Below are 15,217 nucleotides of genomic sequence, written 5' to 3'. Positions count from 1 at the left end.
TTCTGATTGATTGAAACTGTTTGTACAGTTCATTTTGAAATCTAAATGAGCTGATTACCAGCCTAAGACAGGACAGGACTGAATAGAACTAAAAGTTCTGCGTTAGTGAGGACGTTTGGACTGAACATTAGAGCTGTATTGAGTAGAAACTCTTTAACAGGAGCACTTGAAGGAAGGATTGAGTTAGCAGCACAGAACCTTAGGTTATAGCTGTATTTGACCTTTACTTTGTTTCCTCAATAAGTTACTTTCCTTGAAAACTTTTAGCATAGTCTTACAGGAACACTAAAAATGAAACAACAAAAAATCTTACAGAACTGTTGCATCAAAACTTTTGAAAGCATTTTAAAGTAAGTGCAAACAGTAGGGAGCAGAGCCTTCAGTTCTACTGCTGCTGGTTTTAAATTCTGGAATAATCAATCGTGAAAGTTTGGTTTTTTGGGGTTTTTTCCCCACATAATGTGATAACTTGAATTAAATGTTAAGGATTTGATTGTCTACCTCTAATAAAATGCATCACTCTGAGAATTAAATGATTGAGTAGTTTAATCTTGGAAAATAAGGAGAGCTAAATAAATTGCACAGGTCAAATAAAGGCAGTGATTGAATATTCAAGTTCAAATTTCAAGACTTTAAAAAGAAACATGAAAAGTGTGGTTAAAATGAGAAATGAAGATCAGAAGTTGATCGTTAAAAAGGAAAAGGAAGTATGTTTGTGTATGTGAAAGTGTTTTTTTCCCTTCCCTTTAAGATATTTAAAAGAATTTTAGAGGCTGTCAAAATAACATCTAGATTATGACTTAATAAGATTTGTTATACGAACTGTTTTAACACTTTCAACTGCCAAGGTTTAGGTCAATCTATCCATAATAGCAATCATTTTTCATTGCAAATCTAGTCTGAATGTTGATTATTAATACTGGTAATTAATGACACTTGTACAGGTTATATTTACTATTATTTTAAAAGTAGCAATAATTTTGTTTTGCAAAGAGAATTTAATCTGTTGGGTTTCTTTAACTGAAATTGTCATGCCTAATATGCTTGGCCTTAAAAAAAAAAATTATTTTTTTAAATCTGTACCTTGCTGTGATTGGTTGTGCTATATTAAGAAAGCTGAACTCCCTTTTGAGAACTAGAGAAAATGCATAATGGTACAAGATCTGGCTTTACATGTAAAATTGTTTTGGTCCTTTTGCATTTTAACCTATTTTTTTCTGTAAATATATGTCCAGAGGCTTATCAGACTGTTTTTCTTGAAGGTCAGCAACTGCAACTTGTATCGCCTTGGAAAAAAGAAAGGACTGCCTAGTCGCATGGTGGTGTCGATTTTTGATCCCCCAGTCAATTGGCTTCCTCCTGGTTACATAGTAAACCAGGACAAGAGCAACACTGATAAGTGGGAGAAAGATGAAACGGTAAGACTTCATTTAACTATGTCGAGAATAATTATTTGCATGTCTGTATTCTCTCACCCTTACCTCCTCCCACCACCAAGATATTTTGCTATGTTTTCAGCAAAACAAAAGTAAACCTGTATCTTTGCTTCTTTTCTAAAACTTCACTGTAACTTACGGAAAATGAGGGGAAAACTGATCCTGAATAGAACCCGAAGTAAGGAAATTTACCGAACATCATCCAATAATGAGTATATACATTAATGGAAAAGCAGAGAAGAAAACTTTTTTTTGCTTGTAGTTAGCATGCTCTCAGGAGTTTTTCTGAAATTTCAAAATTTTAAACGGAATTATCATTACTGGTTTTGCTATAATACATACTATATATATATATAGGTAGAAGACTGCTTTTTAATAAACGAGTTCACCTTTATAGAGTATATGAAGAGAAGTTGCTTTTTTTCATAGTGCAAGGGCAGAATAAAGATTATAACTGGCTTGAGAAAATGTTCAATGTTGGTTGCTGTTAGTTATACCATGAGTATGACTGAGAGCTACTTCTCATCCAAAGTAAAATGCTGGCTTAGACATCCTCACTGTCTATCCCTTCAGAATGACAAATCTTAATGAGGAATGATTCAAAGTATTTTCTGACTAAACTCATTGTGTTCGAGAGTAGAAGTGTATGTATAAGAAATAACACTGATCACGGCAGTCAGTAATGTAATCTTCAAGTGTTTGAGACTGGTTTGGAGGTCAGGGGAAGGAGGAGGAGGGATTTTTTTGTTCTTTTTCCCAACTCTGAAGACCACACTCGGATTGTAGAACCACCAGAGGGCACACGAGAGGACTATTAGGTAGATGTACTGTGCAAATAAATGTTTATTGCAGAATAAAACAACCTGATTATTGTGGTTCTCTATTGTGCCAAGATTTCATTTCAAAGAGTCTTACTGCTATACTTTTTTAAAAATAAGATAGTACATTTGGAACAGGAGCTAATCATTGGTTTTAAAAAGCTTTCAGTTCTCTATAACTTTCCAGTGGCCTCTTCCTCTTTGCTAGTCACTGTTTATTTGTAAATAAAACACACAATTTCAGATCAAAATACAGACAGTGATGCAACTAAGAAATGGGGGTTTGTGCCAAGTAGATATTTTGCTTTTTCAGATGTAAATTTATTTCTCCATCCAGGGGCTGATGGTCTATAACTGGGGCTAGAAATCTCATTATGACAAATTATTACTGAAACATCCTAGTCAAACGTTGGTATTTTTTGTGTTATCCAGCTTTATTAAAGGGAAGAATCTTCCTTTGTTCATTTGATCAAATAGCTGATTTCCAAAAAGCAGGAAAAAGCACTTACATGTATTTTAACTTCAGCTTGTAAGTGGCCATAACTTATTCAAAATCAATTAGGTATTCTTTAAGAAAAGTTTTTTTTCTTCTGGGATTCATTGTTTTATTTTTGAAATGCTGTCTGATGATGAAAAAAAGCCCAACTATCAGAATTGGTTTATGGCTCCTTTACCTACTGTTCATTCTCATCACTTAAAATTTGTTTATTTTATACAAGAAGCGATGTGCAGAGAATGTTAGGGTAGTTCATGTAGTGGTCCTGCTAATTAAAATTAATTTTATTTTAAGAAACTCGTGAATGAAATTGTAGTAAAAATGAAATTGTTAAAATCAAAGTTAATCAAATTTGCAAAGTTAAATCTTTGCAAAAACAGGCCCAGAAATCTGTTTTGAATAGTCCATATAGATGTGTCTCATTCAGAAGGTATTTTTATTTCAGTGGCAGATATGACAGGTGGAGTGTAACAAGAAAAAATCAGCATTAGCTTTAGTTGAGACTGGGTTAGTTTTATTTTGAGCATTATACTACTACTAGTATCCAAAATAACTATTTAAAATCAAATTTTGGTATGTCTTTCTGATCAGTTCAAGTTACAGAAATCCCTGCTGTATGTATGTGAGATGGGTAATTACAGCAGCAGAAATTCTAAACCAGACGAAGTCTGCTCCATCCTGATGAGGAAGTCATGATCTGTTTGATCCTTAGATGGTTTCAAGTGCTGCCTAGTGCACCTTACAGCTGCCGCCCATCCACACCTCTAGAGGGTTGTACATTTGGCCCAAAGGGAGAGGTCCCTAGTGGTAGCATCTGGTTCATTGACTTGCAAGATTATGTGACTGAGACCTACAATGTGCCATACGTAGACTGAGGGCAGATACAGGTTGTTTCACTTGTTTCAAAATGGTGTTGGCTTTCAGGACCCAATCCAGAAAAGCACTTTGAATCTGATCTTGCTCCTGTCAAATTCAGTGGCAGAATTCTTGCTGACATCAGTGAGGCTGGGTTGAGCCTGTGAATAGTCCTTTTGATGTTAGGAAGGCTACTTGTGCATTTAGCTAACATGTTTAAGTGCCTTCCTGGATTGGGGCCGTGGCAAATTGAACGGCATTGTATAGCTTGGGCATATCTGTGTTCAATTTATAAATTATATCAGTCCTTATGAATTTGCTGAATATGAGCAGGGAAAATACATGAGACATCATTAGTTTTGCTGTTGTGGGTATGTATGTAAGTATTAAAAAATTGGTGACAACTTTGACTTTTCTTTTGATTAGTTAAGGCTGTAAGTATAGCCTGAAAAAACCCCAAAACTTTAGACAAATATGTACTTTAAAGGACATAGGATTCATACTAGTTGTTGTTGTATTGAGATATTATCCTACTTCATGATTTAATGTATAAGTTAATACTCAGTTTAAAAACAAACATCAAAAACCTATACTACAGAAGCGTGCATTTTTTCTACTTCTCCATTTTTAGACCTGCTATATTGAAATCCTGGTGATATTAAATGTATGACAAACTGGAGAGATTTCGTATTTGTAAAAATTAAGAATTACTGGCTTGTACTGTGGTTCTTACAGAAGTAAAAATTGGCCTATATCTAATGTCTAATAAGCAGCAATATCACTTACTGAATCCCCAATACAAGCAGTCAAGACTGTCACCCACATAAGCATTAGATTCTTGCCAACTAGCTGGTATTACACTGTTGGTTTTGATCTGTAATATAAAAATTACCTACACTGATTCACTACACACACTTTCTACTAGTTTCCCAAGTAGACTGAATTAATTTGCAGCTAACTGTGTTTGAGAGCATAGATAAATGTGTTTTGCTGTTACAAATGACGATTATTGAACTAGGGTAAACAAGTTCTGACAGTTATTTCATTGAATGCGTTTTCCATTTGTGTGTCCCAAAACTGAGATTATTGTGATTGTGACTGTAGTAAACCCTGCTGGTCCCTTAGTGTTTGCCATAGAAGGATGTAGAAAGAATCTTCAAAATTACATTGAATCAACATTTGTAATAGCCGTACTTTGCAGCTAGGGAGAAGGATGCATCCAGAACTGTTTCTTGTACTTCTCTGAATTTGTTAATGTAGAAGTCTTTCTTTGTTTACTTTGGTGTGCAAGTGTATAATGTTTAGTGGATTTAAAGTTAATTGTATGTGCATCACACTCAAGTATAAGCACGAGTTCCTATGAAATGCAGCATGTATTACATGTTGAACATATGCTATTATAGGTTGTTAATAAAGGGGTTTCATTCCAAGACAGTTATTCTAGTCTTAGAATTCTAGTGCTAATTGAGGTTGTATTGTGCATCTCATCAGACAATGTAATTGGGAACGTTAAAAAAAACATCAGCCTTATTACTAGCAGACACTACTCAAATGCTACTCTTCTGACAGTTCTGGAATAAAAGTGTCTCATTTCCTTCTTCAGTACCATATTTTTTGTGTTCTTTCATAGACAAAGGAGAACTTGTTGGCTAATGGTAAACTTGATGATTATGATGATGATGAAGAGGATGAAGACCTAATGTGGAGGTTACCCAAGGAAGAAGCAGACTTTGAAGATGATTTTCTGGAGTATGATCAGGAGCATATCAAATTCATTGATAATATGCTAATGGGATCAGGGGCTTTTGTGAAGAAAATTTCTCTCTCACACTTTTCAACCACTGATTCAAACTATGAATGGAAAGCACCCAAAAAGTCATCCCTGGGTAATGTTCAGTTTTCATCAGATTTTGATGATTTTGACTATAGCTCTTGGGATGCTATGTGCTACCTGGATCCTAGCAAGGCTGTTGAAGAGGATGATTTTGTAGTGGGCTTCTGGAATCCATCAGAAGAAAACTGTGGTGTTGATGCAGGAAAACAGTCTATCTCATATGACTTGCATACAGAACAGTGTATTGCTGACAAAAGCATTGCCGACTGTGTGGAAGCCCTGTTGGGCTGCTATCTGACCAGCTGTGGTGAAAGAGCTGCTCAGCTTTTCCTGTGTTCATTGGGGCTGAAGGTGCTCCCTGTAATTAAGAAGACTGATTGGAAAGGCACTTTGTGTGCTACCAGAGAGAATAGTAACAGTGAGCAGAAAAGTCTTTCACCAAACTCTGTTTCTGCTACTGTAGCTAATTCAGAGCCTTCTCTGTATAAAGACCTGGAGTATGGCTGTTTGAAGATTCCACCGAGGTGTATGTTTGATCACCCAGATGCTGAAAAAACCCTAAATCACCTTATTTCTGGTTTTGAAAACTTTGAGAAGAAAATAAACTACAGTTTTAAGAACAAGGCTTATCTTCTTCAGGCATTTACTCATGCCTCGTACCATTATAATACCATTACTGGTAAGTTGTCTTAAAGAAACTAGGGTTTTTTCCCATATTGTAAATGCAAGAGAAGCAGTGTATGTTGTGTTCCCATACATAGTCTTTTACTAGACATCATGTATTACTTTAAGAAGTCAATAGTCTCTGAATACAAAATCTTAGAATATCTAGCCCCTTATTTAAAGAGGGATACTTGCTGAAGCTGTATCTCAATGATTTATTCATATTTTGACTTGATACAGATAGAAGATTTACCGAAGCCTAATCAATTTCTGGGAAGGAGCATTTTTCATCTCTGATGCTGTATCACTAGTTGTATATGACTGACATTAGATCCTCATTTAGCTGCAATCGTTTCTTGTAGAACTCTGGAAGATTGCAGTGTACTTCTAGAAGTAGTAATCATGTTTTGCAAGTATATTAAGCAAATTTGTCCCATAATTTAATCCCAAGAATATTGCCCTTTGACTGTACTTCTGAAGTTTAAAAGTGGACTGTACAACTTTTATTAGCTGAATAGTCTGTAGGGTAGTAAAATATAGAGACTTCCATATGAAATTGTGAATTGGAAGGTTTAATTTAAGTCTAGGCATTTTATTGAGTAAATATTTAAAGTCAAAGTTTGAAGCAATTGACTAAATCAGACTAAATGTTAATTTCAGGTTAACTGCTTAATGTTTCTGTACGTGATCTCATAAAAGATTTTACAGCAGTACAAATTCATATTTCTGTAATCTTCTTGAATTACTTTTACTTATACTAATTAATTTAGTATTTGTTCATTCTAAAACTTTCCTATGATAATATGCAATTAAAACCAAACCATGGTAAAATTCCAACCCTATTTGAAGCGAATGGCAAATTCCTGTGCAGTCAGCAGTCTGAATTTTTCCCTGTAGTGAATTGGTTCCTTATTCCAAGGAGTAAGAAAGCTCTGCTTTAATTAAAGAAATAAGTCATTTTGAAATGTTAGTACATTGAGAAACAGTTCTGACAAAACACTGAAATGGTCCTTTGGTTTTTCATTCTAGGTAATATTACCCACATATATATTTACTTTTTACAAATATTTCACAAAACATATACAAGGTAGATGATTCCTTTTTATATATATATATACTAACAAACAGAAACCTTGAGGTATGGTGTCTAGATGAAATTATGTTGTTGGTAGCAGAAACTTTTGATTCCATTTCTATTTATCAAGTAAGACAACTGTGAATTGCTGTTACCTGTAACTTTTTCTCTTAAGGAGTAGCTAGCAGTTGAGATTTGGCAGCATCTTATGTTCAGCTGCTATAAAAGCAACTTGGTACTAGCCATTTCATTCTCATGTTAGTTTTGTAGTAATTTTGTCTTCCTTCCCTCTCTACCTACCTATCCCTGTTTGCTTTCAAGAGGGTTTTTTGCTTTTGTTTATATTCTAAAAATAGACCTCCATAGCTCTCCATTCCCACGTCCCCTGTCAATTTTCCAAACAGCAAAGGCTTGGCAATTTTAATTTCCAGTTTAAAAGACCCATTCTGAATGGGAATCTTTGCTTTTTGAGAACTCTAAATCTGTGGCAAGTTAGATGAAAAATCTCAGATTGTATGTTCCCCCTGCTTTTAATACATTGATTTTCTTTATTAATTTTTTGGAGGTTTAATTGTTATTGTTTTTACATCAGTGTACTGGTGGAACCTCTTGATTTTACTTTTTTGATGTTTCTTGGCACAATGTGAAGATCTTGAGTAAAAACATTAATTGATTATAAACACAAGTGTTTTGCTAGCCTGACAAATTAACATTTAGTTCAAAAGTGGCTTTATTATTAAATATAACTTCTGGTTTTTCTGTTATTTTTTGGTTTGGTTTGTTTCCAGTAATTCAATAATAATCTCTTTAAACATAAAGATACCTGTTGTAAAAAACAGATTGTCTTCTCTGAGCACTGATTAATTTGTGGAATTTACATGGCAGCATACCAAACCTCTTGTCCAGAAAGGCCTGGAAAGAATGTGTGTGTTAAACTTAATTGTGGTGTTGTACATTCTTTTATTTCCAACACTTTAAGATTGTTACCAGCGCTTAGAATTCCTGGGAGATGCAATTTTGGACTACCTCATAACCAAGCACCTTTATGAAGACCCACGGCAACACTCTCCAGGAGTTCTTACTGACCTACGATCTGCTTTAGTCAATAATACCATTTTTGCATCATTAGCTGTAAAGTATGACTACCACAAGTACTTCAAAGCTGTCTCTCCTGAACTGTTTCATGTTATTGATGATTTTGTGCAGTTTCAAATGGAAAAGAATGAAATGCAAGGAATGGATTCTGAGGTTAGTGGAAGTAGAAGAATGGTGTTCAGTATCTGATTTGAAGCATGTCACTGGATTTCTTAGTGTGATGCGTATTTTTATGTTTTAGTTTTACGCACACGGTAGCCATAGAAGCAGGCTCCCAGTAATAAAGTATGCAATATGCAAAGTAAAATACAATCTTCAGAAAGTATAAAGTCAATAAAAGCATTTAGAAAGTAATTAAATTGAAACAAGTTTGCATTTGGATTTTTCTCTGACACTTGTTTTCAGTCACTATTTTGTTTTTGTGGTGCTGTTAGAACAAAATGACAGAGGGAAACCGCTTAGCTTGCTTTCTTTACTGACAGATTAGAAGCACTACTATACCATAAAATTGTGATGAAGGGTTAAAGTCACATAATGCTGACTCAGGATAGGAATTCCATGCAACATCATGAACAGTAGTACCTTGGCACAATGCTGGGATTATTAAATGTAGCACACTGACAGAGATTTCCACCGTTTTTGTCTTGATTTCTGCTGGAGCAGGTGTCATTGCACTGTACTCCAGGGTGTTTGACATGCTCCTAAAGGCTTTTTCTCTGCTAGCAAGGGAAACATTATATGCATCTTTCAAATAAGCCACTTGAAAAATAGTTTAACTGAAGACTTGCAAACACAGCTCGTATCTGTGCTATGCAGGAAGGCTAATGATAATGAACATCTATTTGCTGGAGAATGGACTAAAACTAACTCATTTAGATAAGCTGCTCAGAAAATGTATGAGTGCAAGGGCCTTGAGAGTTAAATTCTAATCAGAGTCCTGGATGAGATGGACTTTCTCATTATCCTTTCTTTAAAAGTGTTATCCAGTAGATATCTGTAATAGTTTGTCTTCTGAAAAACTGACCAATCCCTTAGAAAACACTCTGTCTGAGAATACTCCAATGCTAAACAAACATGTTACCTTTGTCTTTAGTAATTTTTTCTTTCTGGTATACAATTTCAAAGCTTGGGAATCAAAATACTTAAGTTGCATATATGTGTTTACAGCCCTTGCACTCTGTTGCAGAGTGAAATCCCTATGTTTTATGGGAAGGTTCAGAAAACATAGAGGAACTTGTCACTGAAATTTTAGATAAATTATTTTACATCAGTGGATCAAACTCTGTTACCCATCTTGTTTTCTTCACAATATGAGTGAAAAGGCTAAAAACTTACTTTAAGAGCTCATAATAGTGATTTTTAGCTTTGTTCAGTTTTTGCTAGTATGCAAAACAATTGCCTAGAAACTTCCACCAAAGTTGCAGTGAAATTGTGTGATAGCTGTTTCAAATAAAATTCTTGTTTCAATCTCCCTACGCCTGCTCCCTATCTTGGTCTGGCACTGAATTACTGAAACTCTTATTTCATCAGAGTTAATGCAAGAGTCTTTGTTTCTGCAGTTCATGCCAGCTAGACTGGTTTCCATGTGTGTCTCCATGTCATCTGCTTTTCTTTTTGCAAATCTCACTCCTGAAACATCTGTTGTCCCTTGCTTTATAGCCCTTAGTTTCTCTCCTTCTGTTACTTCAGTGTAACTCAAAAGTGCTTCAGTTTGCTCTTGGTATGAAATATGCTATTCAAACAGTTGAATTTGTTTTGTAACATCAAAATTCCCATTCAGAGTGTGTACGCATCAGGTGTGACTTCTTGTTTGATTTATTTTAGGTAGAAATATTGGGTGGGACTAGTTTATGAAGTATTATGGTGACTCTTAAGAGGACTGAATCAGGTTTTGAACCCCAAATAGAGGCCAAATGGAGTGAGAGGGTAGCTGCTGGGGGAAAAGACTGACCGAAGCTTCTTTCTTGTTGGGCAGAGGAGAGCAATCATCAAAAACTTTGGGTTGAGGTTGCTTTGTTTGGACTTAGGTGAATGTATATTATATGTATTTGAGGTATTTTTAGTAAAGGATTAGATTAACTTGAGACCTTTAAGACATACAATGAAGGTTTACTTTTAGTAATGAGAATAGACTATTGTCTTAAATCAGTAGCATAGAAGAAAACACTGCCTGCTACATTTAAAAAAATACCTAAGTGCCTTTTAGTTCAATCTGATGTTGCTGGTTAACAGTTATTAATGGCTTATTTTACTAATGCTTGTTTCATGCTTGTCTTCTGGGGTGAGGTAAGGAAAGGTACATCTGACTTTCATCCAGAGATTGGACTTCCAGATTTTAAAGTCTCCTTGTAGGAGATGTTTAATGTATGAACTCTTCCTTTGTTATGAGTAGCTTTCTAGTATTAACTGATAGAGCCAAGTCTGTTTCTTATTGGAAAAAACAGACCCGTGGTGAAATCCTACAGAATTATTACAGGAGGAATTCACAAAGCATATAAGGTCTTTGTACGCAATGGTGTTTGGGATTTTTTTTCACATTTGAAAAATGATATATCCAGCAACTTGATTTCATTGGGGAATAAAAGAACAATTTCACTGTGGAAAGTTGTCAAAAAACTTAAAGGAAGCAGCTCAGGATAGGATGTAAGAGAGCTTACATTTCTGAAGTTCTTTGTTTTATTTTAAAAGCAGCAATGATTTCTCTCTCTTCTCCTCCTCCCTTTCTTCCCTACCCCCCCCCCCCGCCCTGGCTTTTTTAATTGCAAACAGCTCAGAAGATCTGAAGAAGATGAAGAAAAAGAGGAAGACATTGAAGTACCAAAGGCCATGGGGGATATATTTGAGTCCCTTGCTGGTGCCATTTATATGGATAGTGGAATGTCTTTGGAAATGGTTTGGCAAGTGTACTATCCAATGATGAGGCCATTAATAGGTATTGTGAGCTTTCAGAAAAAAAAAATAAAAAAATTAAGTGCCATCTGCTATGAAGAGAACAAAGCTAATTTTAAAAAAATCGGTTTTATTTTTTTCCAAATAGAAAAATTTTCTGCTAATGTGCCCCGTTCCCCAGTGCGAGAGCTGCTGGAGATGGAGCCAGAGACAGCCAAATTTAGGTAAGAATACACTTCCTTTGGTAGACACTGCCATAAAATGTTTTTAAGCTGTGCTTCATAAACTACTGAGGATTTGTAAATGTCACAAATTACTTTTAATCTCTTTTGGACTAAGCAGCTAGCATGATCATTATGTTTACTGATTTTTTTTTTTCCTTGCATAACTTTCTGAGAAAAGCAATTATTTATGTTTATCTATACTGCTCTAACTTCTGTAGAAAGAAAAATGTAGGTCTCTTATTTCACATTAACTTGCCTAGGCAGTAAGTAATTCTTCTGTATATTTTTGCAGTCCTGCAGAAAGAACTTACGATGGAAAGGTCAGAGTAACAGTGGAAGTTGTAGGAAAGGGAAAGTTTAAAGGTGTTGGCAGAAGCTACAGGATTGCCAAATCTGCAGCTGCGAGAAGAGCACTACGAAGCCTCAAAGCAAATCAACCTCAGGTCCCAAACAGCTGAGACTCCTCTTAAAAATAAATAAAATCGGGGAAAAAAAACACATACAAATAAAGCAAATTTTTAAAAATGTTGATGTTGAGAGGAATAAATTGGAAGACAGAATTTAAAGTTTGTTTGATAACAGAATAGATAACAAAACATTTAACATGTATAAAATTTTGGAACTAATTGTAGTTATAGTTTTTTGCGCAAACACAATCTTGTCTTCTTTCCTCACTTCTGCTTTGTTTAATCACAAGAGTGCTTTAATGATGACATTTAGCAAGTGTTCAGAATAATTGTTGTCAGGTCTTTTTGGTTTACTTTTATTGTCAGTACAGCTTTGCTTAGTGTTAGAAGGCCAGGGAGCTTACGCCTAATGCAGTTGCTAGATTTATATATAGTAATCTTGAAACTCTTCAATCTGTGCACTAGTGCCAGTCATAAAACAGTTGATAAACTGTGCTGGATGATTGGGTATAAGAAAGAATAAGTGTGCCAGTATTCTCCTTTTTTTCTTTTTTCTCCCCCCCCCCCCCCCCCCCCCCCCCCCCCCCATGTCATCTTTTTACGTTAAGGTGGCATTCCCAATCATTATTGCACTTATTTGTTAGGGACAGGTTTTAATTGAAATGGCTGGCATACTGGTAGAATGAAACTTCAGTTTCCTTATGCCACACAGTCTTGCATAAAAAAAGGTTCTTGCCTTAAAAATAAATAAACCCTCATTAATAATCTTTAATTTCTGATCTTTTTTGGAACAAACTGTTTTACATTCCCTTCATTTTGTTATGCATTTTACAATGATACAGCTCTATATTTACAATACAACTCATTACTATAGCTGTGACTTATAACAGGATTATAATAGAAATTGTATTCATATATATGTAATTAGGTTATTTTTAACAATTCTGAGGAGGTGGTTAGTCTACAGTTTTTTTTATACCATAAACAAAATATGGTCTTTGGCTAAAATTCCAATTTTACACAAACCTGCAAGCTAGATAGTTCCAGTACTGGAAACAGTAATCAATAATTGCACAGTGCAAACTGTCACTCTAACAAAATAACCTTAGACATATCACACCTAAAATATGCTGCAGATTTTATAGTCAATTGGTTACGTATTTAACAAACAGAGCACCTTTACACTTAGAGATATTTCCACGTAAATTTCTTACTGTACTTTTCAGAGTTGCATGCATATTTCACCTACCAAAGCTGTGCTGTTAAATAACATGAAAGTTGATGTTTGAGATATAACTGCCGTACTTTTGATACATCTGTGATTTAGGTCCTTAATTTAGAGAAACTAGGTCATTGGTGTTTGGTCTACTGGGGGTGGGGGGGAATCATACTTTTATTTTTTAGGCTTTGCCTATACTTCTTTAATTAGATTTTTGTAGGCACTCTTCACTTAAATACCTCAGTTCTTTTTTTCTTTTCTTTTCCTTCTTTTTTTGCATGCATTGTTTTTTTCTGTTTTGGTGCTATGTTTATATATTATGCTTGAAATTTTAATTTTTTGCACTGTAACTATAATACCTCTTAATTTACCTTTTAAAAAAGCTGTGGGTCTCGTATTCCCACCAATATCAGTAGAGGTTTGCTGCAATTTTGCCCTGTTAATTATGCTTGAAGTTTGAGAAAGCAGAGCAAGGTGTTTTAACGTTTTCCAGCACAATAGTTTGAACTTGATGCTGTGTCTTACATATTAAATTACAAATAAATACTGTATTTCCTGCTTTTAAACCCTATTCCTTTCCTCACAGATGCACACTAAAACAAAACAAAAACTGTCAGCTCTTGCTTTCTTAACAAAAAAATAAAATAAATGCCTTAGTGACAAGGGGTAGACATTAAGCTTTTCTGAAATACAGTTTTCAAAAGTTCATATATTTTCTATCTCTATGATTTTTCATTCTGCAAAAAGGACCATTCTTTTATTTGAAAGCAGCATTGTTACAGCAGTCAGACCGAGAATTAAAATACTAGCTTACAAAAAATTTTAGCATTTGTTTGGTACTTCAGTCATGAAAATATAACAGGGAAGTATAAGACCTGCAAGTCTTGATGTGCATAAAACAAATGTAAATGAGATGGAAAGTAAAAACATGCAGTCTAAATTTTCAAAGGTAAATTACTTTCTTTGAGTTAGCTGTTTACAAAAAAAAAAAAGTTACCGATGTAAGTTATAGCTCTTCCTTTGTGGTAGGAGTGAAGTTTCTTAGAGAAAATACATGATTGCTAATGTTAACAATTCTGTGTTTCTGGCCAGACATCAATCAGCAGATAAAATCAGACCATCTAGAAAGTCTTAAGTAATTTTAACTGCATTATGAAAAACTAAAATTTAAGTTAGTCTTTGAACGCCTAAAATTTCTTACTGATTGTTACAAGGTCATAGATTCTCAGGGGTTTCAGGTAATTGTTAGCAGTAAAGTGCTACAGAGTTTTTTGATGCAAAGAAAATTAACTGAACTTGCTCTGTGTTTCAGAATAGTTTAATGATCGCTTTGTTACTAGATAAAGCCTATGAATTGGAAATCTGAAATGTGTAGTGGCTGACTATAAAGTAGTTTCTGCTGCTGATGCGTTTTTAAATGAGTTTTAAATGCCGTAATTTTTTTCCAGTGTGACCTCATTGAAATATTTTTTATCCTTTGAGATAGAAAATTCGTATTAGTTTCCATGTTATACATCTGTGTGTTTTACCCTACAGTTGGTATGATTTTATATTGGACAGTGTATGCTATTAAAGACCTAAATCTGATCATTTGAAGGTTGGGATAGAAATCACTTGACATGCTATAAGCACAAGTGTAAGCGGACTGTTGCAACCCATCTTCAAAAGCAACCACACAGGCTCATCATAAATAGTGTGGGGGTTAGTTGGCATGAACCTTGTTTTTTTTAATCTAAGTCCTGTTATACTGTACTTTAAACAGTCCTCCTAACTATGCTGCGTTTTTATTTTTATGGCTTTTTTTGCGCTGTTCTGTTCATGTAGCACAAATAAGCATTGCACTTGGTACCATGCTTTACCTCATTTCAAGGAAAAAAATGCTTAACAGAGAGGAAAAATGTGGTTTGGCCTTGCTGCTGTTCTGATTTACTGAATTTGAAAAAGATAATTATAATGCCTGCAATGTGTCATTTACTTGCACAACTTAAATAGGTCATTTGTAATGTCTGTGGCATTTTTACTGTATGTGGAAAAATACAACAAAGGTGTGTAACAACTCTTGATTGTATTTTAAAGCTATTGTTTTTCTACTACATCATTTTACTGTTATGTGAAGTAATTAAAATTAGAATGACCTCTGACACTCCAGTAGTTATCTCTGAACAAACCAACATATTATGTGTATAATGTAGTTTTTGTGAGAAGA

At 34.6% G+C, this 15,217-nt stretch overlaps 1 protein-coding gene across 4 annotated transcripts in view; it reads left to right on the top strand.

Annotated features, from left to right (window-relative positions):
* Window positions 1-13,972, top strand: part of DICER1 (dicer 1, ribonuclease III) — a 70,277-nt gene extending 56,305 nt beyond the window's left edge. For all 4 annotated transcript variants that reach the window (XM_049828762.1, XM_049828763.1, XM_049828764.1 and 1 more), the window contains 6 exons: window positions 1,263-1,418; window positions 5,236-6,118; window positions 8,157-8,425; window positions 11,042-11,204; window positions 11,310-11,385; window positions 11,678-13,972. In XM_049828762.1, the coding sequence (XP_049684719.1) occupies window positions 1,263-1,418; window positions 5,236-6,118; window positions 8,157-8,425; window positions 11,042-11,204; window positions 11,310-11,385; window positions 11,678-11,843 (1,713 nt within the window). In that variant the 3' untranslated portion in view covers window positions 11,844-13,972. The remainder of the gene's footprint in view (window positions 1-1,262; window positions 1,419-5,235; window positions 6,119-8,156; window positions 8,426-11,041; window positions 11,205-11,309; window positions 11,386-11,677) is intronic.
* Window positions 13,973-15,217: the final 1,245 nt, after the last annotated feature.

This window comes from Accipiter gentilis, chromosome 25 (genome assembly GCF_929443795.1).
Source record: "Accipiter gentilis chromosome 25, bAccGen1.1, whole genome shotgun sequence".
Lineage (NCBI taxonomy): Eukaryota > Metazoa > Chordata > Aves > Accipitriformes > Accipitridae > Astur > Astur gentilis.
Note: the sequence above shows the minus strand (reverse complement) of the source record. Positions and strands in the feature narration are given on the sequence as shown.